General features: G+C 42.1%; 1 protein-coding gene across 4 annotated transcripts in view; it reads left to right on the top strand.

Annotated features, from left to right (window-relative positions):
* The window catches only part of LOC119460897 (protein dopey-1), a 57,369-nt gene extending 32,114 nt beyond the window's left edge, over positions 1 to 25,255 (top strand). For 3 of the 4 annotated variants that reach the window (XM_037722017.2, XM_049672510.1, XM_037722016.2), the window contains exons 20-34: positions 146 to 271; positions 4,011 to 4,148; positions 5,201 to 5,361; positions 5,809 to 5,875; positions 6,552 to 6,690; positions 7,744 to 7,877; positions 8,893 to 9,002; positions 10,407 to 10,618; positions 11,217 to 11,369; positions 13,662 to 13,798; positions 14,406 to 14,461; positions 15,894 to 15,908; positions 18,711 to 18,872; positions 22,582 to 22,717; positions 23,969 to 25,255. In XM_037722017.2, coding sequence (XP_037577945.1) covers positions 146 to 271; positions 4,011 to 4,148; positions 5,201 to 5,361; positions 5,809 to 5,875; positions 6,552 to 6,690; positions 7,744 to 7,877; positions 8,893 to 9,002; positions 10,407 to 10,618; positions 11,217 to 11,369; positions 13,662 to 13,798; positions 14,406 to 14,461; positions 15,894 to 15,908; positions 18,711 to 18,872; positions 22,582 to 22,717; positions 23,969 to 24,292 — 2,070 coding nt within the window. In that variant the 3' untranslated portion in view covers positions 24,293 to 25,255. The remainder of the gene's footprint in view (positions 1 to 145; positions 272 to 4,010; positions 4,149 to 5,200; positions 5,362 to 5,808; positions 5,876 to 6,551; positions 6,691 to 7,743; positions 7,878 to 8,892; positions 9,003 to 10,406; positions 10,619 to 11,216; positions 11,370 to 13,661; positions 13,799 to 14,405; positions 14,462 to 15,893; positions 15,909 to 18,710; positions 18,873 to 22,581; positions 22,718 to 23,968) is intronic. The other variant, XM_037722019.2, reaches the window with a different exon arrangement.
* The last annotated feature ends 1,424 nt before the right edge of the window (positions 25,256 to 26,679 follow it).

The raw sequence follows: 26,679 nt of genomic DNA, 5'->3' as shown, positions 1-26,679 counted from the left end.
GTCTCTGTATGTTAAGCAAAAGGTATGTGACTACTTTTATGATTGATTTCACTACAATGAGCATCGTAGGAACCTTGTTGTGGGCTTTGTAAGCATTTCATGAATGCACTGTGACTTTGTCAAGCTGTTTCTTGCTCACTGGCAGGTTGTGAAGCAGCACATCTTGAGCTTCCTGAGCCCCATCTCAATGACCTATGGCTCCAACTTCATGGCAGCTGTTGCCGTCGTCTGGTACGAGCGGCGAAAGAAGACTGCATGTGTTCAGCGCAAGGTATTTCGTTTGTGGGGGCTTTCTTCACGCCTTACGCCTTTTGTACTTAATTGCTTATAGCAGTTATCATGCAGAAGCATTAGCCTCTACAAAGGAACTTTGCTCACCTGCTATCAACGTGTTTTTTTATGCTAAAAGTGACTTTGTGTATGGCTGTGGATGCTGCTCTGCAAGCGCAGTATGCGCCAGAAGTTCTTGGCCCATTACTCCAGTTAGTTTGACATATTAAGATGCAACGTAGTGTCCAATGATACTTCATCAATTCTTTATCAACAATTTTTTATCAGAAATCACCTTGCCCATTGTTAAGGAGTTAAATTTAAAGCAGGGAGGTTGAAGCACTTCAAAAATCGACTCATTACTGTTGCAGCCACACTGGCACTTCAGATAGCTTGTTCCACTCGGCAATACTGCTAGCAAAAAGGAAAAAAAGTAACGAAGAGCGAAGGAATCGGCAGACAGATTTGTTCAAGGCTGGTATTCACACACTTTCTAACTGTAATCATTTCACTTTGACATGTAATGTGGGTTTTGATGGGGTTTATTTGACAATAACTGAATTTGCTTGGTTTTCTTGCAAGCCAGTCCCTTATGCACAACTGATGCTGATTCCCCAGTGATGAGATCATCCTTGCGCACAAAGTATGTGGGGCTTTGTCCCACATGTGACGAGGTCTCAGGACTTCGTGATTGAGGGGCGTTCTCTCATTGCGAAGTCTGAGGGGAAGCAGTGTTGGCTGTACCACACATTTTAGGGTCCATGATATTCAAGATCTTGGCATTTAGTCTAATATGAATAGCACACAAGCACTTTTGATCATGATCGAATTTCCCAACCACAATTGGCTGACTTCTGCTTACACAAAGGAACCAATCACCATCGAGAAATTCGATCCCCATCAGGCTCGATTGCAATAAACTGCGCCGTGCGGCACCTGTATTATTGGCAACTTGCTGGAAAAAAATATTGATTTACTGAACAAAATTGAGAAAACTTGTGAAAAAGGTCGTCTGACAAAGTGTGCATACTGAAGAGCTCTACAGTGCAGCAATATTATAAAATATTTAAAAGGGAAGCTATTGAATTATATATTTTGAAAGTCATTAAGCAAAGCAGATAGTGGCATGAATGAGTCGCTCTTTTGTTTTCTTGCTGAGTAATTACTGATCTAATGAGTCAGGTCTGGCATGGAAAGTTGATTTGGATCCTTTAAGTTGTGTAGCTAACATGGGCACCTTTTGGAATTCGTCACACTTTTATAGATGCAGTGTGCTACTATTAGGTAGTTGCTTTTAGGTGTGGTATATCCCTAATTGCTATGTTTACGAAGGCAGCACAAACGGCACATTCTTGAAATTGCTGGAAAAGCACTTGGGGTGCTATTCTGGACATCGTCGAATTCTATCATTTTCGCCATTTTGTCAGCTCTGATTGGCTCAGAGGGCTGCTACGGACTCTCTTGATTGGCTCAGAATGCCAACATGGCAGAACTTGGAGGTGCTATGAATCCAGAGGTGCAAAACCCAGTGGTGCTGTTCTGGGCACCCAGGGGTGTACAGAGCTGCACCTCTGAGTTCTGCACTTCTGGATTCACAGGGCCAGTCAGCAAATTCCATGCCGCCCACCGGCCCAGAAGCAGAAAACACATTTACTGTCTCAAGGTTGCCTTCATGGACAAATGAAACTCTTTGAGAGGTAGTATATGAACAAACATCAGGGGTCAAGCAAGACATTTGTTGGACAAATTCACAAATTTCCATCCCACAGAACCTGTTGGAAGCTAGATAAGTTTTACTTTAATGAAACTAATTATGCAGAAGTCTGCAAAGTGGGAGGTACTGTTGCATTCAGTATGAGTTGCTACATCTGATGCACTCGAAAAGATGGAGAGAAGATTAGCCATTGGAACAATGTGCATCAGTCCCTGTGCTTTCTCTCGTCTGCTTTCTGTGGATACAGTGTTCCTATACCAAAAAGTGATAATACATTTACCCACTGCGGTATCTTAGTGGCTATGGTGTTGCGCTGCTGAGCTCAAGGTCGAGGGTTTGATCTCGGCCGCAGCGGTCGCATTTCAATCAGGGCGAAATTGTAAAATACTTGTGTACTTAGATTTAGGTGCACGTTATAGAACCCCAGCTTGTCAAAATTAACCCGGAGCCCCCCACTATGACGTGCCTTATAATCAGATTGTGGTTTTTGCACGTAAAACCTCAGAATTTAATTTTAATTTAGATAATCCATCCGCCCACCAAGAAGCCAGGCTTCCGGTGCTTAGCATATCATGCTTCGTCATGACAGACTGCTGCTGCTCGGCAGGATGGTGTATTGTTGCTTCGTGATATACATGCACCACTCCCAAAGAAAGATGACAGAAAGCATGGGCGCTGATGTGCACGGCTAGAATGGCAAAACCCTCTCTACATTTTTGTGGTGCACGTTGGCCGACAGCTTACATATCAGTCAAGCTTGCGCTGAATGCGGTGGTACCGTACATTGACAGTTATGTTCAGCCACTTCCTTATGGTACTGGTTCCCCAGTGATGAGACCATCCTTGCGCACAAAGTATGCGGGACTCTGTCCCATCATGTGACGAGGTCTCAGGACTTCGTGAATGAGAGGCGTTCTCTCATCATGGAGTCTGAGGGGAAGCAGAGTCTACTGAGCTGTGACACGCCATATAATTTTAGATTCCTTGCGCAAGGTTTTGGCACTTTCTTAGTTTTTAGTTGACTGGAAATAATAAACTGGGTGATACTACAGAAAAATGGGAAAGCTTGCAGTAGATGTCAGCGGACAAAGTGTGCACACTGAAAAGCCATGTAATGTGCTAGCAGTTACGACATATCATTAAGGAAGGCACAAATTGGTCGTCATTCTTCAGTTGTTTTGCCGACCTAATCTCTTGAGTTTTTTGTTATGGTGCGTCCAGTTCTGTTAGTATGGCCTCATGAAGGGCATGGAAAATTGGTGTTTAGCAAACATCAGTTCCTTTTAGGATTTTTTTAAAGCAGTCACAATAATGTTAGATTAAAACATTGGAGTATGCTTAAGCTTCGCCTTTAAGAGTGGAACGCGACAGCGTTATTGGATGCCGTTGATGCCGACACCGACACCGTATTTTCTGCGACATGGGGCCCGACAAAAATTTAGAAAGGCTCGGTTTTCAACAATTCCCGCAATGCTGCCTAGAACCAAAGTAAAGTGAAACACCATCAGAATTGGAGGATGCTTAAGCTTCGCCTTTGCGATTGGAATGCGATAGCATTCAAAGATCCCTGGCTGCTTATCAGGCTTTCTTCTTGTATATTCAAATTTTAATCAGACGCTGTCACGTCTGTAGGTTGTAGTTAAGTCGTACTTTACAATTTTTTTGACGGATTTTACTTTGAAAAATTCAATTTTTGTTCACTATCGCATTGCGCCACATGAAGGGCTTGCCCGGTCGGGGGGGGTTCGGGATGATGCGGTTCGGCATGGTTAATTCCACCAGACGCCGATGCTTACGCCGACGCCGGATTTTCTGCAACATGAGGCCCTTAACACTATCGCATTAATAAGTCACCTGTAACACTGTCCTATATGCGGTGTGCTGCTTTCCTTGTCTACTTAATTTATGCCAACTTGTCAGTTGTTTATCAGTTGTGTCGTAGATGCGCCATCCAAGGCTACTTGTAGGGATTGCCAAAATTGCCTGTCTGGCGATGTCTATTTATTATGTGTGCTTGGTGTGGCAGGTGATCCCCTTGTGGAGTCCTGACCAGCTCCTGCTGGTGGAGCTCGTGTCAGCCATCAAGGTGCTCCCCATGGACAGCGTGGTCCAGGTCGTACGGCAGGTCATCCGCCAGCCACCTCCCACAAACCACGACCGTAAGGTATGCATTGTTCTGCATCGCATAAACTAAAGCCTTCACAACATTTATGCACATAAAATCTATCCTCCTCACTTGTGCCCTCAACTTCTGCTTGGAATGTTCATTTCTTCCATTCTCCTTCTCATGTCCATTTTTTAACACTGGTCATGCTTTCATGCTACCTATCCCAATTCACAATTTTGTTACAGAATAAAGATGTCACATTGTTCTGTGTCAGGGAGATAGGCTTATAGTGGTAGTGGTTGCAAGCATTTCAATAAGTGGGGACAGATTAAGTGGAAACGAAGAAGGCAGAAATTGCACAGATCGACTCCAATGATGAATTGGAAGATAGCAGCACATCAGTGATGAATTGGCCGGTTTAGTTTTTAAACAATTGATCCAAGCTACATACCATCAAGAAATGCTGTGAAGAGCTGCAGGGTTGCAAAGTAGGCCTGACATCAGACATGACCCTTAATGTGACCATTGAATGTAGCCGTCTTTGTCATCTCACAACCAAACTTCTAAGCAGCACTGTTTCGCCATTGATTGAAGCTCGTCTTATGCTGTCATTCAAGCTGGTTCTGGTTCCCCGGTGATGAGATCATCCTTGCGCACAAAGTATGTGGGGCTTTGTCCTACATGTGACGAGGTCTCAGGACTTCGTTATTGAGGCGATCTCTCATAACGGAGTCTGAGGGGAAACAGCATCACATGTGCTGTGACACCGTCTTGTGCTGTTTTCATTACGTAAAGTTACTTGCATGTGACCTTGCCGTTTTGTTTCTAAATTTATAGATGATTTGCTATGTTTGCATGTTGCATCATGTTTGCTAAACCTGGATTTCCTTGCAGTTTTTAAAGGTAGTCAGATTAAATGTCAAGTTTAGTCAACCGTCACACTGTCTTACATGCAAAGTGCTGCTGTTAGCTGCGTTGTTGTGCTGCTTCTAAACGTGGCATATTCCTAATTGCTGAAGTTTACAAAGGTAGCACAAACAGCACGAAACTGAACTTGCTGAAGCGAAAAACAGAGTTGCCAATATGGCCGTCTGCCTCAATTTTTTCAGAAACGAGTTCCCCTGGAGGTGAGCATGCTGCAGTTCTTCCTGGCCTACGTGCAGAACACTCCAGGCACCCAGCTGCAAGAGTCGTGGAGCTCTCTGCTGGGTCTCTGGAAAGACGGCCTGCAGCTCACAGCCATGCCCTTGGTTCAGTTCCACCTGCTTGGGTGAGGAAGGGGTCTGTGCCTTTCTGATCCGGTGTGATTACGGGCAGTATTATGGAACAGCCTTTCTCGACAGCCGACCATGCCTGTCCCGCACTTAAAAGAGCTCAATTAAACTGCCCATGCTGGTAGTCTCTGGTGGTATGGTAGATCAGAAAGGGTCTACTTGGTTCTCGTTCGCTGTGACGAATGGTGCAGGCGATGGAAGCAGACACAGAAGATAGTGGCAGAAGACGTACACTGTCTTCTGCTGTTTTTCAGCGTTTATCTCCTGCTTTTATCGCTTGTCTCTGGTCCTGTCATCTGTGCTGTCTGCTATGTTTAGTCGGTGGGAGTAACTGCCTTCTAATTCCTCGAAGTGCTGTGTAATATACAAAATCTGTAAAGGTCACACCATTGAGTGCTTGAGAGATATGGTGGTCGAATAAGTGTTCTTAATGCTGTTTTCAGGCTGCTCCACGAGTTTGTTCAAAGAGCACCCTTGCTTGAGGACAAAAAGGACCAGAAGGACTTGCAGGTGAGCCTTCTGCTACTTCCTCTACTGCCCAAAGACCCCGCTGATACGTTTTTCACGGGAGCGAAAAAAAAAGCAAAAAAAAAAAAAACTAAGAGCCGGGACACGCAAGAGCCAAGAAATAGAAAAAATTGAAAAATGACAGTAGTGTTGAACTGCACACAATATTATTTTAATTCTTACGTGTGAAAAAAGTCGTAGTTTCGCCCGAAAGCCAAAGCATCGATTGCGATAGCAAATTAGTAAACAGCTATATGTAAGGATAGTAGTTTTATCGTCTGTATAAACTTGTAAACCTTTGCTTATTAACTATATTAACAAGCATGGTGTCAGCGCCCACAGGCAAGCATGAACACATCAGATTCGATGAGCGCGGACACGCGCTGTCAAATGCTGGCGTGAGGTAGCGCCGCTGCAGTAGTGAGCGAAGTGACCTTCATGCTGTTGTCTATCGCTTCGACGCAAACTGAGCGACGAGAACACACAGCACACACAAAGCTACGAGCCGCGATGCACCTACACTGCCTAGACTCTGCCCCCAACACAGATCGCCTTCAAGATATGGCCGGCGCGACCACGCGCCGCCGCGCAGTACGCAGTTCATGCTAGAGTACAACGCCGCTCGCTGGAGAGTGCACTTTGTGGTCATTCTCTCACATATTGCTGTCGTCATCTGCAGGACATTACTCAGAAAGTGATAGAGGCATGCAGCACGGTGGCAAGTGCTAGTCTGGAGCAGACAACGTGGCTTCGCAGGAATCTCGCTGTTCGTCCAGGACCTCAGCCTGACATCCTGGGCAGTGATGCTGACCCTGAAGGTTTGTGCTGTGTATTGGGTCTGTCTATGGCCATGCTGGAAATACGAGTCTGTTTGTACTCATGTGCAGCTGTACAGGGAATTTGACAAAAGCCCAATTTACATCTGCACATAGGAGTATTAGTAGAGGTGGTCTAGTAGTACTGGTAGAAATTTGTGCATGGCCTTGCTTTCTTCTGCTCTTCTTTTCTTTAAATTGCTGGAGCATAAACGAAAGTATAGTGTCATGTGGTAGTGACGGTCAAGAACGCAGTAGCAAGACTGCGAATGGTGAAACTAACTCTTTATTGGGCGCACCTGTGCCCAGAAAAACAGGCTACACTCAAAGCACAACGATAGCGGCAAACACAGCCAGCGATCGTCGAAAATCTGATCTGCTGGTGAAGCGCGTTGGCTTTTATATACGGGTCATCGAAGGTTCCAGAATAATCGCTGGTGCCTGCGTGTCTTCCAGTAAGTAGTACACAATTCGCATCACACATACAATCGGATTACACAAGCTTCGGTGACAGCAGACGACGGATAGAACAGATAACATTTGAGTAAGTTCCAGTCATGGCAGGTGCGTCTTGCACTGAGCAATAACTAAGTTGTTAGTGGGTGAAATGCAGTCCCTGAGAAAAAAAATAAGTACACGTGTCAGTGTGATGCAGTAGACCTCAAATTCACTCATAATTTTCTCACTTAGCCATATGGATTTGTTTGTGCAGCACGTGATTGCCTGTAGTTCAGAACAGACTGACAAAGCATCTGTAGCAAGTTAAACTTGTGAGATAGCTGAAGACTTATCATGGTCAAGACACAGCATGGCGACAGTACAATAGCCTTAAGGCACAGGAGGCAACAGTGCTTTATCCTCTACCGTTTAGCTGTTATCCCTTAGGGCTGTTAATTCACCTTGACAAAGTCTGAAGAATGCTAGATTACAACTCTAACCAGTGCTGTTATACTTCAAACTGTTTTGTAGCAGAGTTGTTGTATGCACCACCAAGTGCTTTCTTTCTCCTCAGTGGTGTGTCCGTTATTCTAATCCTTTTTTTCTCCCTCTTTGCAGGAGACATGGTTACTGCAACTGAAGGCACCCTCGTAACTGCTCCGGACACAACCGAACAAGCAGCTGGGCAGCCAACTTATAATCCGACGTCCTATGCCCAGTACAGCGTGCAAGCGCTTTCTGTCCTAGCAGAGGTTAGTCAGCACCGTATTAGTGTCTTGCAGCCTCACATAAGAACTCTGCAAAAATTATCGCTTGATCAAATGAAATTAGTTCCTTGTTTTTATTTTGTTTTTTAATTGTGTTGCAACAACAAAAAGTTGAAAGGCAGATGTCATGGGGGAAAGACTACTACTTTTATACACAATGTCCCATGGATTCTGATACAAGGCTTGACAATTTTTAAAAATTTAATTTTGGTTCATTCCATGAAGATGTCGGGGTAGCGAGGTTCTCACAACTGTTGCTAACAGTGGCTGTCAGGCCTTGATTCTGTGTCAGGACAAGCATGCTTGTTACCAGCAGATTGCATGCACATGCTATCGTGAAATTAGTCTTTGGCTTATTAGCTGCACCCCCTTTCATGCTACTCTTAGCTAATAATTAATTAGCAAAAGTTAGACTGCATTTCAGCGATATTCAGTGAAACGGAGCGCGAAATGATCCTCTGTGCTCGAGCGGTAGGTGTTTCCGCGTGCGATGGCGGTGAGCCGCCGGCCGCGCCGGCGGAATGCAGAGCTTCGTTTTCGTCGATGGGAGGCGAAGCGTCCGGTCCGCCACGCGACGATGTTCCCGACAGAACAAGCGTAGAAAGTTGTGCACGTACTCGGTATGGTTATTTCGTGGCTTTCTCCAAGCGACGCCACATGAAAGGACACAATCGAGTCAACACTGCCGCTGCCCCTGATCAAGCGCCTTGGGCCATTTATACAGCCCTCAACACTACACACACGAGGCATTTTCTGGCTGTTTCCCGCGAAGTCAACGTTTTTCGAGCCACGCAACACGCAACCAAACACCGTAGAGCGGAACAGGCGCGCGCGACGATGCATTGACCAAAAACGAAACTACGAAACTATCACGGCCGCATGTATCGCCATGCCATTTTTTCTTATTTATTTAATTGCTACTTGAACCAACTATTTCCACTAAAATTTGTGAGGTTGGAACAACTGTTAAAACAGTATTTTGGCTCTGTCTCTCTTTCAGTTCTTAGCTCCAGTGCTTGATGTTGTCTACGTGAGTGAAGAGAAGGAAAAGGTCGTTCCACTCTTGAGCGGAATTATGTTCTACGTCACACCATACCTCCGAAACCACAGGTGAGGCATTGCTAGAAACCAGCTGGAATAGATTCTGCATTTGTGGACACAAAGTAACTTAGGAAAACAAAATTCAAAATTTCCAGTCTGTCATATTGCTGTTTTAATGATGATTACGATGCAGATATTATGGTGCAGGGCTGGCATTTTGCAGCGATGCCTTTTTTGAAACTAGTGCCTTTCAGTGCTTTAGGCGTTCGTGAATGGCTGCTTTCAATGCTCTGCCCGGGGCAAAGCAACGTTTGACCACTCGCAAACGTGGAAAGCGCCGAAAGGCATTAGCATTGGGAAATATAATCGCGGCCTAGTTGAATCTCGGTATAACAAACATGAATGTGACAAAGTATATCTTACACTCTTCATGCCAATATTAGCATTTGATGAATTATTCCCACAGTGCCATGCTATGGCATTACAGTGTTGGGGTAAGAAACAGCAAGGAATGCAGATGAATTGAGTTCATACACAAATAACAAGGAAAACACTTATACACATGCTAAAGAGCAAAACGAAAATAAAAAAATTATCGGCACTGGCAATCGTATCTCCTTCAGGCATCAGTATTTTCTGCCCATTCAAAATTTAATTTTAGGTGCATTTCTTGCATCTTTACAATCATAAAAAGCGTAGAGTTGTAGAAAGGCTTCAGTATTTTCATTTCAGGTTTTGTCAGGTTTACAGAATGTGAACTCCATGTGAGAACTCTCTTCTGGATCGTCAGATATGAGATAACTATCTTATGTCTAGCATACTTGGAAAGAACAAGTCCAGCCACTTGAAAAGTATGCCTGAAGGTTTAAGACGGTGAAAAACAATGGAGGAATGAACTCAAACCCGCTACATGACGGCATGCTGACATCGTGGGCGAACATGCAGCTGCCCGTGTTCCAACTCACTTTACACTTAATATTAAAACTTGCAGCACATGTCAAATCAGAAGTGTTTCAAGATGTATGTGAAAGTTTTAAATGTACCATTTATTCATCGGTTCCGTATTTTTACGCGTATGACCCGCACCAAAAATTCAAAAAGTTTAACAGTAAAGTCGGGGTGCGGGTTAAATGCAAATTTTGCCATGAGGTATGGCTTCACAGTAGTGCAGCACGCGCTGACATATTTTTATGCGTTATATCCAGAAAAATATGGTACTTTTGCTTTTGATGCACTATCTTGCTGCACCTGTGCATGCTGCACCTGAAGGGGATACATAGAAATGCTATATGCTCATAAAAATATCAGATATCAAGGAGGTACATACCTTCACGTTGGAAGAAACTTCATTATAACAAGGTTTGACTGTATAGCAAAACTTTCAGCAGGCAGAATTAATTGGTGCCTGAAAGGGTTGTGTCCGTCTCCGTGGGGTTTACTAATGCGCTTCCTATTTCTTGGTGGCCGGTGCAGGGTACACAATGCACCCAGTTTCCGCGCCTGCTCGCAGCTGGTGTCAAGCCTGTCAGGCTACCAGCACACCCGCAAAGCATGGCGCCGTGATGCACTGGAGCTGCTGCTTGATCCGGCCTTCTTCCAGATGGACCTGCCCTGCCTCGCTCACTGGCGCGCCACGGTGGACCACCTCATGACAAATGACAAGACCACCTTCAGGGACTTCATGGGTGTGTGCGCGGCTCTGAAGTTTGGTCTTTGTATTTTATGGTTTTATTCTGACTCTACAAAAGATTCAGGCTTGTTCCCTAGAAGGAAAGGAAGAGAACAACTGCATGTGAAGTAAATTAGAAAGAGTCAATAGCCCTCTTCTGAGGTTCAAAATCCCATGCCAAGCATGGGAAGAAGCAGGGAAGAGGATGTAAGACAAAAAAGCAGCTCATTGTAGGTGCATCATTGTTGCTTCTTTTCTTTTTATGTCCTGCAAAATGTTATTGGTATATAACTACTACTACATCTTGCTGAATTGCACTATTTTATAAGTCTGTTGTGTACTGCACTACAGCTAAGGCATGCGCTTATTTGAATGAATGTTGTTTCTTCGAAATGATAGAGACAAACGAAATTCAGCTCTTGTTTTGATTGGAAGCAGTAAAAATGTTGTTGCGAAGCATGGCGTTTTGATGTCGAAACAGTCCCTGTAATTTTTCAGACTCCTTCAGCATTGATGTTCAGTAAAAATGCTGAAATTCAGCGCCTTTCATGTCTGTACAGTGCTTCATGCTAGTTTGCGCTGCTTAGCTTTTCTTCTTTGCATGTTCTTTGCAGCCCGTTTCGCACTGGCACAGAGCGGCTCGTTGAACATCTTCAGCAGCAAGGAGCAGGAGTACGAGTCTCGGGCGCAGCTGCTCAAGCGGCTGGCCTTTGTGCTCTTCTGCAGCGAGTCAGACCAATACCAGCGCTACATGCCTGACATCCAGGGTACAAACCATTCCTCATGACAGTCTTGGATGTCAGCTGTGGATACATGGCTTTAGATTTAGTTGCACATTAAATAACCCCAGGTGGTCAAAATCCAGTCACCTACTGCGGTGTGCCTCGTAATCGGATTATGGTTTTTGCACATAAAACCCCAACAATTACATTTTTTTAATACATGGCTTCCAGCATGACAGAACAGGGAATAGCAAATAGTAGCAAACAGAATGATACAGGAAGACTTTGTGATAAAGACAAAGGTCTATGTGTGTTTGTGTTTCATTTTTGTAGATGCATTGCTAATGCTCTGATGTGAGCGCAGGCGTACATTAGGTTAGGATGTTAAAGTGAAAAGGGAAACTGTCACAATGTTTAGTACAATACAGTATTGACTAAGTTTGCTTTAAATTCTTGGTTGATTCATTTCAATAGAAGCATACTAGAGTAAGGGATTATTATTGTATATTTTATGCACCTTTTACAGTGAAGCTGTAAAAGGTAGCGTGACATCTCGGGATGTATTGCATGGAAGTGGTCTCTGTGCATAGCTAATCTCTACACCCAGACAACTTTCAGTCAGTCAGTGTCTGTCTTTACACAGATGGAGTCTTTTCATAAAGGTGTTATAAGTCAGCGTTTGTTAATTTTACATATTTGCTCTGTACAAAATCATCTTAAGTCATTTGACATTCAATTTAAAATTTAAAAATTTGTAAAAGAAGAAAAAAAAAAGATAAATTTTATTTACTCGCATAATGAACGCACCCCCCACTTTTCCAATCAAGAAGTGAGTTTTTTCTTTGCCTCGCATAATGAATGCAGCCTGAACTTGCTGCCGTGAAGTACGAGAAACATGGTACGATTCGGCGTCCAATACAGCACGGCGTCTGATACTATCGTACCCACCGGACGCTGTATCCGACGCCCAATCGTACCGTGTGTCTCCTACTTTTATTGCAATAGCAATCATACGGACACTCCAGGCGCATTTTTGCCATGGGTGCCGATGATTACGGCTCAATTTTCCGCGCTCGAGGGAGGAAAGCGGGGAGGAAACGTGCCGTATACCGGCACACGCATGGTGCCGGGGGGAGGGGGAGCGGCGCTGCAACTACGCATTGTGCGGCTGCACATGCCCCATCTTGAAAGCGATCAGCACGAGGGGCTGAGTCTAGGTTCAACGGCGGCTTACAGTGGAATCTCGTTGATATGATCTTCACGGGAACCGGGAAATAAAAGGTATCATCCAAAAATCGTATTATCTGAAATACGTTACTCCTGTAAGACACTGACCGGGAAATGAACAAAAAATGTATTATCCTGAAAAACGTATTATGCAGAATCGTATCATCAAGATTCCACTGTATACCTTTGTGTGTGCTCCGTTCACGCCGCTCAGTTTGCATTGAAGTGATTACACGGCACGAAGGTCACTTCGCTGACTGTTGCTGTCGCGCACTTGTATCAGGTCAGCATTTTGACAGCAAGTGTCCACGGTCATAGAGTGTGTGTTCATGTTTGCCTGTGTGGGCTGACACCATGCTTGTTAATTTACATAGTTTGCAAATGTTTGCAAGTTTATATAGCTGATAAAACTACTATCTTCACTTCGCATAGCTGTCTACGCATTTGCTATCGCAATTGATGGTTCGCCTTTCGGGCGAAACTGCGACATTTATAGAGGTGGCCGCATAATGCATAATAAACACAGCCCCCAACTTTGCGCATATTTTTGTTTAAAAAAGTGTGTTCATTATGCGAGTAAATATGGTATCTTGTAAAAGGGGGGCGGGGGGGTCAGCACTTTGTAGCCTGAGAGGTCAAAAGTAAGCTGACGCATTTCATTACGTCATCTTTCATATCCCCTATGTCGTCTTCGGATAAAAGTCTGGGATGTTTGTTAAATGTTTTTATGATGTTTATTTCTGTTTTTTGGATTACTTTTCTAACAATATGCCAATATTAGTTTGTAACTAAACCCCCCTACAATAATGTGTTATTGGCAATGTAGGTATGCATAATAAATAAACAAATAAATAAATAAATCCAATGAATCAGTCAGCACAGCCAATTGAGCTCATCAACTACCCATTATATTTCTCCTGGTTCAAATTATTTAGTATTCACCATGTAATTTAAATAGTACTGCACTTTTTCTTCGATGGGAGAGTGTAAGCATGTGCGGGGTGTTTGGTTTTAATTAACCGATGTCCAGTTAGCTGAAGTTTGCTGTTCAAAGTGCCTCTTGATCAACGTGATAGCACCCTGTTGCTGACTCTGATTCAATGTTTTCAGAACGGCTCTCGGAAAGCCTCAAGCTTAGCCATGTGCCAAGCATACATGCGCAAGTGTTTCTTTGCTTCCGAGTGCTGTTGCTGCGAATGTCACCGCAGCACATCACCTCTCTCTGGCCGGGTATCATCACTGAACTGGTGGGTGGCATCCCAGAGCATCCACCTAAGTTTTGAGTTGGGGTAACTGTATTTTCTTAAACAGGGTATCTCTCTCTCTCTCTTCTTCTGGTTCTTCCTTTAAAGCTTAAAATCCCATCGACAGATTTAACAGTGAAGCATGGCACTGATGGCAAAAAAATGAGTGTTATATTTGTAGCACTGTTCCTAATATAGCATTAGGTGCACTCTTAGCATTTTTAGAGGGAATAACGCAAGAACTGCTAGACATAAAATTGTGTCTCATACACACATCTGTACTTTTCTGCATGAATATTTGTGTCGCGTGGTCTTTGTACTACTGTTCAAAAGAATGCTTTAAAATCTTGTCCAAGCTTTAACATCGGCAAGTTTCACACTTATAGGCTGGCATTTTGCCAGTGATGTCAATCGCATAAAAAATGCATGCTGCAGCAAACTGACTGCATGTGAGGAGCTGGCTTTTTATTGAAAGCAGCCTAGATTCCCCCTGATTTTGAATTTTTAATCTACGCATTAGACAGCAATCAGGAACAGCCTGCCATTTGTCTGACTTGATGTTTTGTTTAGCCTTCATGTCTTTTTCTTCTTTCACATTGCGTTTTCTCAGGTGCAAGCTTTCCTCCAAATAGAGCAGGAGCTGTCAACAGACACGGAGGAATTTAGGTGAGCAGGCATCGCTTCCACACAGCTTGCGATTTATACCAAGTTGTAGTTCCAACTGCAGTGTCCTGAACGGAATGGGCTCTTCCTGTTTGTGAACACTGTACCAATATGAAAAGGAACACATAATCTCTGTTAAAACAGCAATTCCTGCAAGTGTGAAAGTCAGAACATAGCTCACTGCTATTCTCTTGTTAAAGGTTTTCACTCACGGAACTGTCTTATTTTGGTGCAAGTACTAGCACAGTTACTTGCCTTAAACGTATATGTGGCGTTTCCTTCCATGTTGGTGTGCCATGTATGCTGTCAATGTCAAAAGTTTATGAACTGCAGGAATTTGAATTCAAAACATGAATTTCCTAGTAGTTTGTAACCATAGGCAATAAAATCGTACAACACTACATTGTTTGCATACACTAGTACATGCTGAAAACCCAAATACTACACTTCATGCCCAGGCTTGAGGAAACATAGTAAGCTTTTTCTTTGGTGCCACAGTCCTAAACTTTGGACGCCAACTGTACATGATTGAGCTGACAAGCAGGAAGCCACATTATTAGATAAAGCCGACAGGCGGTCTCACACAGTTGCTGATGCACTAAGTTCGCAGGTTTGGTGGTGGAATTGCAAGTGAAGCATTTTGTGCGATACGGTGTGTGCATTTTGCGACAGGATTTTGCTAACCATACTAACCAGACCTGGCTTTTTGTGCTGTAGTACTGCTGCTTACATGCTGTAATTATTTTTGCTGAATGTGTAGCGATAAAAATTGAGGCACAGAAGCTGAGTGCATTCGATAAGATTGTTATTAGAAAACAGGACTTGTGTTTGGAAATGCTATTGTGGCTGGTGGACAACTGCATATGACAGTTGTATTTGTAAGTGCTTGTTAAGTGCTGTAGCTTTTCTAACTTGGATATAAGTCATGTGTCCCGTGCTTGTGCTTTGTATGCAAAAATAATTAATTTCTTATGAGATGCCTTGTACTTTTGACCTCTGCATAAACTCAGCGCTGTCAAGTGGCTAAACGCTAAACAGCAAATTTATTCAAAATTCCAAACCTCTCATTTGAAAAACTGACGCTTGTTGTCCGGAGCTTTGGTTACATTGCTTTTGCTAAACTTAAATATTCATTACTTCTCTTGGCTTTGTGCTGTTTCTTGTCTGCGTTTGAACGCTGACTGCCATTTTAATATACTTGCGCATTCTGTTCTCTAACGAGCATCTAACCAGCAACTTGCAAAGAGCTTTTTCGTGCATTGCTGTTTGTACTGTACAAGATGCTTGCATAACGCTTGCTGTGGTACCCTTTTTTTTTTTTTTTTTTTTGCAAGCCATGCTTAATATTAGCCCTGACTCCAGTGTTCACACATGTCTTGTTCTTTGCCCTGTATGCCTTTAAAACAATTTTTCTGCTGGCGGACCCAACACGAAGCAGACGGAATCCAAGGTACTGCAGTCTGTGCCCTCCTTGCTTTTTCTTTGTTGTGTGTGTGCCTGCATGTATGCTGAACTATTGTAATTGATATTTAGATTGCCCTAATCTTCATAATTGCAAGCAAGACATTGAAAAATACATTTACTTCATAGCTTTTTTTTTATTAAATTTTTTATTCTTTATATTTCTTAGGCATGACAAAAGCTTTGCTTCACTGAAGGCACACAGTTTGGATTGGACATTAGTTATATAGTCATTTGTGTGTCATTGTAATAAAAATGCATTTTAAGGAATAATACTATTCCTTTCTGTACAATGCATCAACTACACAATGAAAAGCAGGGTGTACTTAGTTTAACAATACCATGCCAGCTGGTAATAACAGCCCAAAGCTTAAGAAGTTATGAGGAAGGTTTAGCTCGGGGCCAGCTCCAATTTCCCTCTTTAAGTGCATGTAAAAGGCAGAAATGCTTTTATGAGGCAACTGCTGTACCAAGTTGAATGAAATTAGTTGCATTTGAAAGAGAAAGTTTAGTTCTAGTGACTCTAGAGAGCGGAATGTAAATTTAAGACCTGGAAATTTTAAGGAAACTTCTGAAAATTGGCAAGTTTAAAACAAAATTGAAGCATGAAGTTCACAAATTCGTTACTCTGCACGGAAAATGGGTATTGCAGTTATGTAAACTGCGTCCGTTAGAGCATCTCAAGCAGATAAATTTGATATATGAATTTACAGCTTACATACAAAATGAAGCGGTTTTGTTCACTTTAGATGTATTATTAGGTGCAGTTTACAGAATAGTGATATTGCTTTTCATTGCAGAGTCAAGGTTGTAAACTTTGTAGAGTTTTATTAAATTTCGCAATTTTGAAGTTTTTTTTTTTTATTATTGTCAGTCAAAATAAAATTTTGCTTCCTACAGTCACTAGATTTTAACTTTCTTTTAAATGCAATAAACCTCATCATAATCGGTGCAGTTGTTTCTGCAAAAAATGATTTCTTCGTTTCAATGCATTTAGATTAGAGCTTCTGAGCTAAAGTTTCCTCTTAAAGCAATTGTCTTGTCTTGTTACTTCACAACGAGCTGTGTTTGTTGATTGCACATTATATCTGTTTAGATAGTTACTGGTAGAAGCTCTAGTCATCTATTCTTTCAAAAATATTAATACAGAAGAAAAATAAGTATTCATCATGGTATTAATCACGCTAGCAAAACCTCACTCCTCGTTGAAATAGCGTTTTTGGCAACAAAATTGCACGCTTTCTCACGTGTGTCAATAAAGGTTTTGATATGCAGGCAGGACATCATCCCCATGAGTATCAAATCATGTTTGGCAATGTGAACTTGGCAAAAAGCTGTATTGGTGCTCGTGCACATTAGTACGTTCGAGTTTGCTTTATTTGTACACTGACATGAACAATTGCATTCCTTTGTTGTATCTGAAAGTGCCTAGACTACCTAAATTTCATATGCCCTGGTTGGGCGGCACTAAGAACAAGCTTGTAGGGTAAACTACAAGCGTTTTTTGTGTTTAAATAAGTTTTGATTAGTCGTTTCAGATTAGGCCTAGGTGTGCAGTCCATCTAAGTTTTCTGCTTCAGCATTGTATGCAGTACAGCCTTGTCAAAGTCTGAGAGTCTAGGAGCACTCGCACGAAAATATCTTGTCTTTCTTTTCTGGCTTTTTAGGTAGCTGTAGAATAACTGTTGAAGACTCAATTCCTCGAAAGCGCTACAAATAAATACTTCACCTTTTAAACAACCAGTTCAAAATGCACGCCATGTGTACTGCAGTTTCAGGCACGAAACGGTAGACCATTTAACATCATTGAAACTGGAGGTGGCAGTCATGTGGTACCACAAACAACTCAAGCATGCACCAGTCAGCCTGGTGTTGTGGTTGAAGGCCATAAAGTGACTGTGTCATGTAGAGCTGCGAAATTTGCACTTCTAACCGTGCGCTTCTCTTGGAAATGCAAGGAGACCTTCTCTTTCCTCTTATCCTCGTTGACTGCTGAATGGACTTGGCTTTTGGCAGCAAGATCATACTAGTGCATGTGTGTGTAAGCATCAGTGTTGTTTCGAACCATGAGACTGGCACATCAGGTTTCTGTGACTCCTGCTTTACTTTCGAACCCACGCCGCCACTTGGTGTGCATTTTGAATTGGTTGCATTAGAAGATATTGTAATTGCTTACTGTGCTGTCGAGGAATTTAAGCTCCGTAGTATAGTTGCTGCGTTGACAGCTATCCAATAGAGAAATATAACGAGAGGAAATGTTTGTCAGTACTCCTTTAGATTGCACTAAACATGGCTACATAATTTTTCTTTTCTCCTTCATGTATGGCTTGCAGCCTTTTCTTGGGAGGATGGCAGCCTTGGTTTTAAACAAGTTTCACATTTAACAATTGAAAGTGGGGATTTTAGATAAGATTTCTCAACATGTAATGATAATATTATAAGATAATATGATAAGATTTCTCAACAGGTAGTGACAAAATGCACTATAGTATGTACTGTTAGTCTTACTTTACTGCAAGCACTTGATAGCAGCCAACCTAATGTGCTTGAATGAAACAGCCAGGTACCGGTCATTTTGTTCAGAGGATATCTGTCAAAAACTCTTGGGGTGTATTAAGCCACGCACAAACGTAACGCACAGCACTTCACAAATACAAGCTCAGCTTACATTCAACATTCTTTTGGCCAAGTGGCCAGTACTGTACATCTTGTGCATTGTCAGAAGTTGCTCTCCTTCCGTTATAGATCTTGAAGTGTAGTGATGAATGATGTGTCTCGTGCTGGCGTGCAGCTCGCATTTGCGCAGGCTACAAGGCCTAGACAGCAGCTGGGCCGTGAGCAACGGCCTCAATGCCCACAACCACCCAGCGTGGTTGCAGCTGTATCTGTCAGCCTGCAAGCTGCTCGACCTGGCCGTTGCCCTTCCTGCTGACATGCTGCCCCAGTTTCAGATGTGAGCATATAGTAGTGGCTACACTCTAAAAAATGTTTGCGCCCTTTCGAGCTTAACCTGTCCTGAAGACGGTAATTGTCAACTATCTTGCATGCCTTTCCTTTCTTTAGTGCTGTGCGCCCAGTACTTCCAGGTCACGGATGGCATACACATTACCATCCCAACATGGTGTTCTTGACAGGAACGTAGCGAGTGCAGAGTTTTCGAGAGAGGAAACACAAGCAAGAGAGATGATGATTATTGTTTGGGGACAAGATATGCCCCAAATGGCGTAAACTTATTACGTGTACTATGGGCTTCACTCATAGTTTCCTACAAAAACCACTAGAGGACACCATGGTGCTGCCATCGTTCAGCTGCCATGGGAATGGTGGGTAGTACGTGGGTTTGTCTAATCTCTGTGCTTCTCTTCCTGTGACATTATTTATTGCGCTTTATCTTTCTAATTTTCAAAGAAATCTTTTTCAAATGCATCAAGGCAATATTTCTGCACACATGCATAGTCGTTGTGAGTTGTTGCATTTAGAATGCAATATTTTGTCGAAAATGATTGATTGTTTATAGCCATAAGGACTAAGTATATGTCAATCAATATACTACTTATCAGTCCCATGCTGGCTGAATTGCCATACTTGTAGCTCACATACACACCAGCAGCAGAATTCCCGCTAGTATTTTTTGCAGGAAACTATGGCTTCACAGGCTTTCATGTCCCAGCATGGCATCACTGAAATGCTGCCATGCGATCATATTGCGCATGCGAAAATATCATTAACAGTGCCATTCACTGGTAGTATTTAACTGAACCAATAAAGGCCTCTTTGTAAATGAACATTTAGCCCTTTAACCACCAAGCCCGAGCTGTACTTGTCCTGCAAGTTTGTACCAGTATTGCCAAAGACGAGTTCTACTTGTCCACGCCATACTTACCATTGCTTTAATTGCCATAAACGAGTCTTGCACATCTGTTCATCCCACCGCATATTATGTTGCAGTTTACATTTGTTTTGCCGTTGTGTGTTGAGATAATTTTACTGAAGACTTATGTAGTGTTAGAAAAACTGTCTTTCTCAAAGCAAGGTTTGCTATTCAGTTTTTTTATTGAGTGCAAGGAATAGAGCATACATACATTTTTTTCATGTCATATAAATTCGTATGTCGTATAAATTCATGTCACTGCGAAATAGTTCCTCGTGTGATTTTGAAGGCATGCAAATTAGACCAATAAAGCACGTGTTAGATATTATCACACCGCAACTTATATATATTTTTAATTTATGTTTGTCCAGTGCAACTTTTCCGAAAAGAATGCAAATCGCTAAAGTGAGTGTTTTATTTAAAAAGGGAGACAAAAATGATATCCAAAACTATAGGCCTATATCCATATTGCCTATTTTCTCTAAGGGCTTGGAAAAAATCTTGCATTGCCAACTTAATCATTTTTTCGAGAAGAATAATATAATTTCGTCTGCCCAATTCGGCTTCAGAAAGCTTAAATCTACCGAACAGGCACTGTTGGAACAAAAGGAATTCATTTTATCCCAGTTTGAAGAAAGAAAACTTGTGCTTGGCGTATATGTGGATTTTAGCAAAGCATTCGATAATATTAACCATTTAACATTGTTTGAAAAACTTGAAAGCTATGGCATTCGAGGTCATTGTTTCGCACTAATTAAATCTTACCTGGCAAGCAGACAGCAGTTTGTTCAGATAGATAAGCATTGCTCAAGTATGAAGCCTATTTCAAAAGGAGTTCCGCAGGGAAGTGTTTTGGGGCCCCTTCTTTTTAATGCTTATATCAATGATCTAACGAATATTTATGTAAGCGCGAAATATGTCCTGTATGCTGATGACGCCAGTATATTTGTTTCAGGAACAAACTGCACAGATATAGAGTATGAAACGAACCTCATGCTCTCTAAGCTGAGGGACTGGTCAATAATGAACCAATTAGAAATAAATACAAAAAAAACCAAAGCTGTGCTCTTTAGGCCTAAAAATAAGCCAGTCAATTCAAGTATTAACATTATGTATGGGGATAAAACAATAGAAATGGTTACTAGTATGAAAACTCGGCGTAACGTTTTCGAGTGATACGCTTTGGGACGAGCATATTGACGCCCTTGCAATACTGTTATCTAGAGTCATTGGCATGATGTGGAAATGTAAATCACTGCTGCCGTTTAAAGTTAAACTACTAATTTATAACTCTCTTTTTTATTCATATCTATATTATTGCTTGTTGGTATGGGGTACAACTACTTTTGTTAATTTGCATAAATTACTTGTCTTGCAAAAGAAGTTTGTTCGGCTGCTCTTTAATGTCCCCTACAACTCCCATACTAAAAACTTATTTCAGGAAGCCAACATAATTTCTGTGTTAAAATTATACCACTACAAGTTAACTGCTTTTAGGCGAGAAGTAAAACTAAACCGCTCCTTTCTACGAGAACTTTGTAGCCTTGAACCCAATAACAAATTTTATGTTACCCGTCATAAAGAAATATGGTGGGTGGTCACACCCAGAACAAATTATTTAAGGGAAAAGCTATCGTACACAATGCCAATGCTTCTAAATAAATATAATAGTCTAGGCGTTGATGTCACGCAAATAACGGCCCAACAACTGAGAGACTTGTATATGCAGGATTTTTAAGTTACTGGTAAGTGTACTTCCTCTCGGTTAATATGTATATAAGGTGTGTATATATGTATATGTATATATGTATATGAGTGTATGTGTATGTACGGGTATGTGAATGCATGTGTATGTGTGTATATATGTATATACATGCGTGCTCAGCGGCGTCTACTTGCTTCATTTTTTCACCATGAGAACTACATAAGCTACCTAATTATTTTTGGACACCAGTGGCTCTGTATGCACACGCGTAGGTATGTGCATGCATATGCGCTTATGTGGGTACATATATGTGTATGTATATATAATGCACATGTGTATGCATGTATGAATTGTTGTTGCCGAATACTCTGAAAGGGGGCTGCGGGCCTCGTCAAGCTGCCTCTACGGGAGCAGCTTTTACTTGCAGCCTCCTCCACCAAGTTGATGGAAATAAAATTATTATTATTATTATTATTATTATTATATTTTTTCAATGAGCACGCTACGTGCAATACCTAAAAAAAGTAATTAAAAAATTGCGAAATTTTTTTAGTTTTCCAGGCAACATTTTGGTATTTAAAGGGTTAAGGATCTTGCATAGCACTACTAAAGAATGATACTCTCACATGGCAATGTCATTAACCGTTTATGGTAACTGTTATGCTTAAACATTATCTTGTTGCGATGGTTTATAACTTGCTTGGACTCTGAAGTAAAAATTTAGCGCTGTCTATTTGTAGAACTCTTTGCTTCTGGAAATGAAAAAGCATGCGTTATTGTGAAAATGAAGGAAAGAGGAGTCTGAACATGGTAGTCCTATTTTATATTTCAGCAGCGGTCACAGAATAACAATGTTTGGGTAGCATTCTTGCAATGCATACCAGCTTCGTAATGCAGAAACAAGTTAGAAATTTGATTTCATTGGATATTTGCAGTACTTTTAAGAATGGGGGGGGTAAGAGGGAATGAAATTCCTCCTGTAATGTTCTCTCCTCGTATTGTAAAAGTGCTGAAATTATTCTAATGTATACCAGCTTTCGTGCCTTTCTTAAAATCAGATTTTCGTAATTTTACATGCTCTGGCAGGTATCGGTGGGCATTTATCGGCGACAATGCTCCACTGTCGTCTGATGGCACCCAGTCTCAGCAGGAGTCACTGCCTAAGGGCCAGCACGAGTTTGTGCCTCACATTGTCCGGCTCGCTGCGCTCATGAACAAGAATGTAAGTTTGGTGTTTGCATAGAACTCGTTACAAGCACATTTAGCTCTTCTACTCTCTTAGAAACTGTACAGCATTTATGGCGTAATTTTGCAACACATTATTTGCTGTCAATACTGTGTGCATTTCCTGAACACTGCATGCCACTGTCAGCACTGCATAGTGTTTTTGACAGGAAATTACTGCGCACAGAGCATTAAGGAGTGTACACAATTGATGATCATTGCTTTGCAGTGATAGTACATTTTTAGAGACCTTATGAATGCGTGTTCCAGCTGCTGAACACTCTTAACCTTTAACTCTGAGAGCAGGAAGGTGGACACACAGTATTCAGATCAAAAAGGGTTGCCTCTGTGTTCTGTCGTAATGATTTGTGATGGCTTTGGCACTATATTTAGAAAATGCTTCATCTCTGAAGATGTGATGATTGTATCATGGGACAATATAGGCTGGTTCTAAACTTCATGCAGCCATGTATTAGACATGTCAAACTCTTGTGTGGCTTGATAGAACTGAAAGACAGTTAAACACATTATGGATTAGTGTTGCCTTCGGGCAACACACGAGAGAAATTTTTCTTGCTGAGTTTCGATACTGAGTATGGAGATTCTGGTTAAATTTCTTCGACCAATAGTGAATGACGGGCAGCAAGCATCATTTGTTGGATTAGAGCAGGAACACAGGATAATGGAGAAGTTTGGCACGAGACTCACTTTATTTTGCGATCAGTCGGAGGAGGCAGATCAGTGCCTATGGTTTACATATGGTGAGAGCTGTCTTTACAAGTTCCAAATGAAGCCCTAGGTGGCTTGGGAATGAAGCCTACTTCCAGTTTTATGGCTGGTGTTACTCTCCTATTGATGGAAAAGTTTCCACAAAATGTTTTCTTTTCGTTGGTTATGCTTATTCTCGGTGTATTTCGCACATTTAATATGGCAAATAAATGTCTTTTTTGGGTATTTATATGTCCTGTCCTTAAATTAGGCTTTAGTTCTTAATGAAGTTTTCATATTAGATGCTGACTAATCAAAGCCTAAACAGTAATATGGCAGCAAGTTTCTAGCACTGAATGCTTTGCTGTTTACACGGAGACTCCGCGATGGCGGAAAACTGTTCGTGTATTTTTATTTTTCTGTATTTGCAAGCTCAACCTTCCTTTCCATTTCAAATAATTTGATGCAACATTGAAGTGCATCAGTTGCTATAGAGATCCTTACGACATGGTAATATTTCACATCGTCACTGTTGTTGCAGAATCCAAATAACGAGAACCTTCACCACAAAAGTGGGCGACCGCTGCTCAGCCTGACCTCGATCAAGTCATTCTACGACCTCCAGGGTTTCTTCAACAGCCTCGTTAGCGGGTCTAACAACGCTGTTGACGTTCAGTGTGCCTTTGAGAACAGTGCATCCAACGCTCGCTCCAGCGAGTTGTCCAAGTCTCGGTCGGCCCCCGAGCTTGCAGCCATGGCGCAAGGAGCTGCAGTGCCGGCAGCAGAAGACGCCGTCTTTCAGACAACATTGCAGTGCGTGGAGCACATTCTCGAACTCGATTTCCTGGAGCCGCGCCTATCGTGACACCACCAGCAGGACGTCAATTGTGTGACAGAATTATTCACCCCGGTGGAGACCACCATCTTTTTCCTACTCTTTCATTTTTTTACCACTCCGGCTAGCTTTCTTGGGTCCATGAACTGTAGAGCTTTCTTGGAGTTGCACATCAGCTAGTCATATATTACTTTCATGTTCCATTCAATTGCGTAAATTTTATACTGTATATATTATATATATCGCTGCTATTGAATGTGACAATGCCTTGCAGTGGGATAACATGCACTGCGCCAGAGGCGACGGAGAATGTTTTTATTGTCGCTAATCTGACATACCTGTGTGTTTAAACGCAGTGTGGCGCTTTCTGTTCTGCCCGATTGTGATAATTGCGTAAAGTATGTACTTTTTCTTCGTGTCAGATGAACCTTGCAGCACTTGACAAGATCTTGGTGATGACTGGCTCTCTACGAATGCCTGCTTTCTTAATCAAGCTCAAACATCAGCCATTTACTAAACCTTTTCCCAATGTGTTATTGATCTTGTATATGTGTAATATGTTATAATAATGTATTACTAACAGCGAAATACAGTGCGATACCCTTACATGCACCTAAAGATGCGCTGTGGACTGTCCTGCGCCTGCTGTAAGCGATGCAGTCAGAATTTGTTGTTTGGCCATAGTTTTAGCATTGTGGTGTCCCTAACATTTTAGCTTGTTACATATGTGTATGTTAAGCTGCTGTGTGGCAAGATAATTCTCTTATTTTCTGCAACATGGCAGAGCTCACGTGTCAATATGGTTGAAATAACTATATGCACAAAATAAACAGCGACTGAGCTACTTTTATTAGTGTTGTGAAAACGTTGCAATGCCACCTGTTATGCAAGCAAAGAAAGAAAAAAAGAAATACCTGGCATACTTTTGTTGACTGCATAGCTGGAAAATGTCTATTTTGTAAAATATATTTGCAGAGTTCTTGCAAAGTGATATCTGGGCCTTCTCCATTATTTCATTTTGTGTAGGACACCTTGTGTGTCGATTGTTGCTGTTGTGCGAGAAACTTAAGCATTAAAGAAGTGTATTAGCTTGGGGCAAACTCAGATTTGCTTATTCCACTATATGTTAAATACAGAAACGCTGCCAACTGGCAACCACTCAATTGATTATGAAATTTGATGCTGAAAGTTGGCTTCTGCTGAATGCCATGTTGATTTAGAACGTCAATTTTTTTGTTTAACGAGGACTATGGAAAACTTGTAGACTTTTAAAATTGGAAACATGACGTTAACATTTCAATTTGCCCAAAGTTTCATATCTAAATGAATGCTTCAGTCCAGGCCACCCAGGAACCTGACAGTACGAAGGAAGCTTTGAATGGATGGGTAGGTTGCCAAGTAGGGGGAGGGATGAAAATAAAAAGTTCTCAAGCCAGCAAGTCTTAATATATGAAACAAGCAAATTAATTTTACAAGTGACTTGGTGAAAATAAAAGTACATACTATTATAAATAGAACTGCTGACCCTTCCCTGGAACATGCACTCTTGTGTGCGGATATGGCCTCACTGGTTAGTCGTTTTATACAGTCGCCAAATGTTGCAATGTGAAGGGTGAGGGGCCACACACAACTTATGCTCATAGCCCAATGCTTTCTGCAAGTTATGCAGCAAAAGCCATTACAAGCTCTGTACTGGCTGGCGGTGTTGTACTGTTGCCTCTGTCATAACTTACTGTGGCAAAAGACAGTGACAGCCATTACAGGCACTTCTCTGGGGCTGTATGTTAGGGAGTTTTAGTATAGCGGAAAACGCTTACGTTAGCGTTAGCGTGCAACGCAACGCTAACGCAAAGAAAGGTACAAGGTAGTGTTTTAGAATAGCGGAACGGAGCAAAACGCTAACGCAAATACACTTGGGCGCCATCTCAAGGCGGATACAGCAAACATGAGCAAACCTTCTCGTTAAGCCTACTCCGCCGCTAATCGAGAACGTATATCGAAAACAACGTCCATTTGTCACCTGTATGCCGCTGTCGAAGCATCAACACACAAATCTAAAGCAAACACGGGCATTAGTGGGGACCGAATGAGCCAAACAGTGCAGGCCGACGACTCGATAGATCCGAAGTGGACGGCTCTTGCTTCAACAGGTGCCGCCATCTTGCCCTACGTACGGAATCTCTTGCATGCGTTAGCGTTGAACGCTATATTCCCGAAATAGCATACGTACATAAGAGTTCTGGCTACGTTTACGTTCTGCGCATGCGCAGTTTGCGGCACGCAACGCTAACGCTAAATCCTTGCGTTTGCTGTTTTCCGCTATACTAAAACTCCTTGTTTCCCCGATTCTATTCATCATGCCAAGTGGTCGATGTTGCTGGTAATGGCACAGAGATTGCGTGTGAGCCAATGACAAG

The sequence above is a fragment of the Dermacentor silvarum genome, chromosome 8 (genome assembly GCF_013339745.2).
Source record: "Dermacentor silvarum isolate Dsil-2018 chromosome 8, BIME_Dsil_1.4, whole genome shotgun sequence".
Classification (NCBI taxonomy): domain Eukaryota; kingdom Metazoa; phylum Arthropoda; class Arachnida; order Ixodida; family Ixodidae; genus Dermacentor; species Dermacentor silvarum.
The sequence above is the reverse complement of the archived record's forward strand: the minus strand, read 5'-3'. Positions and strand labels throughout refer to the sequence as shown.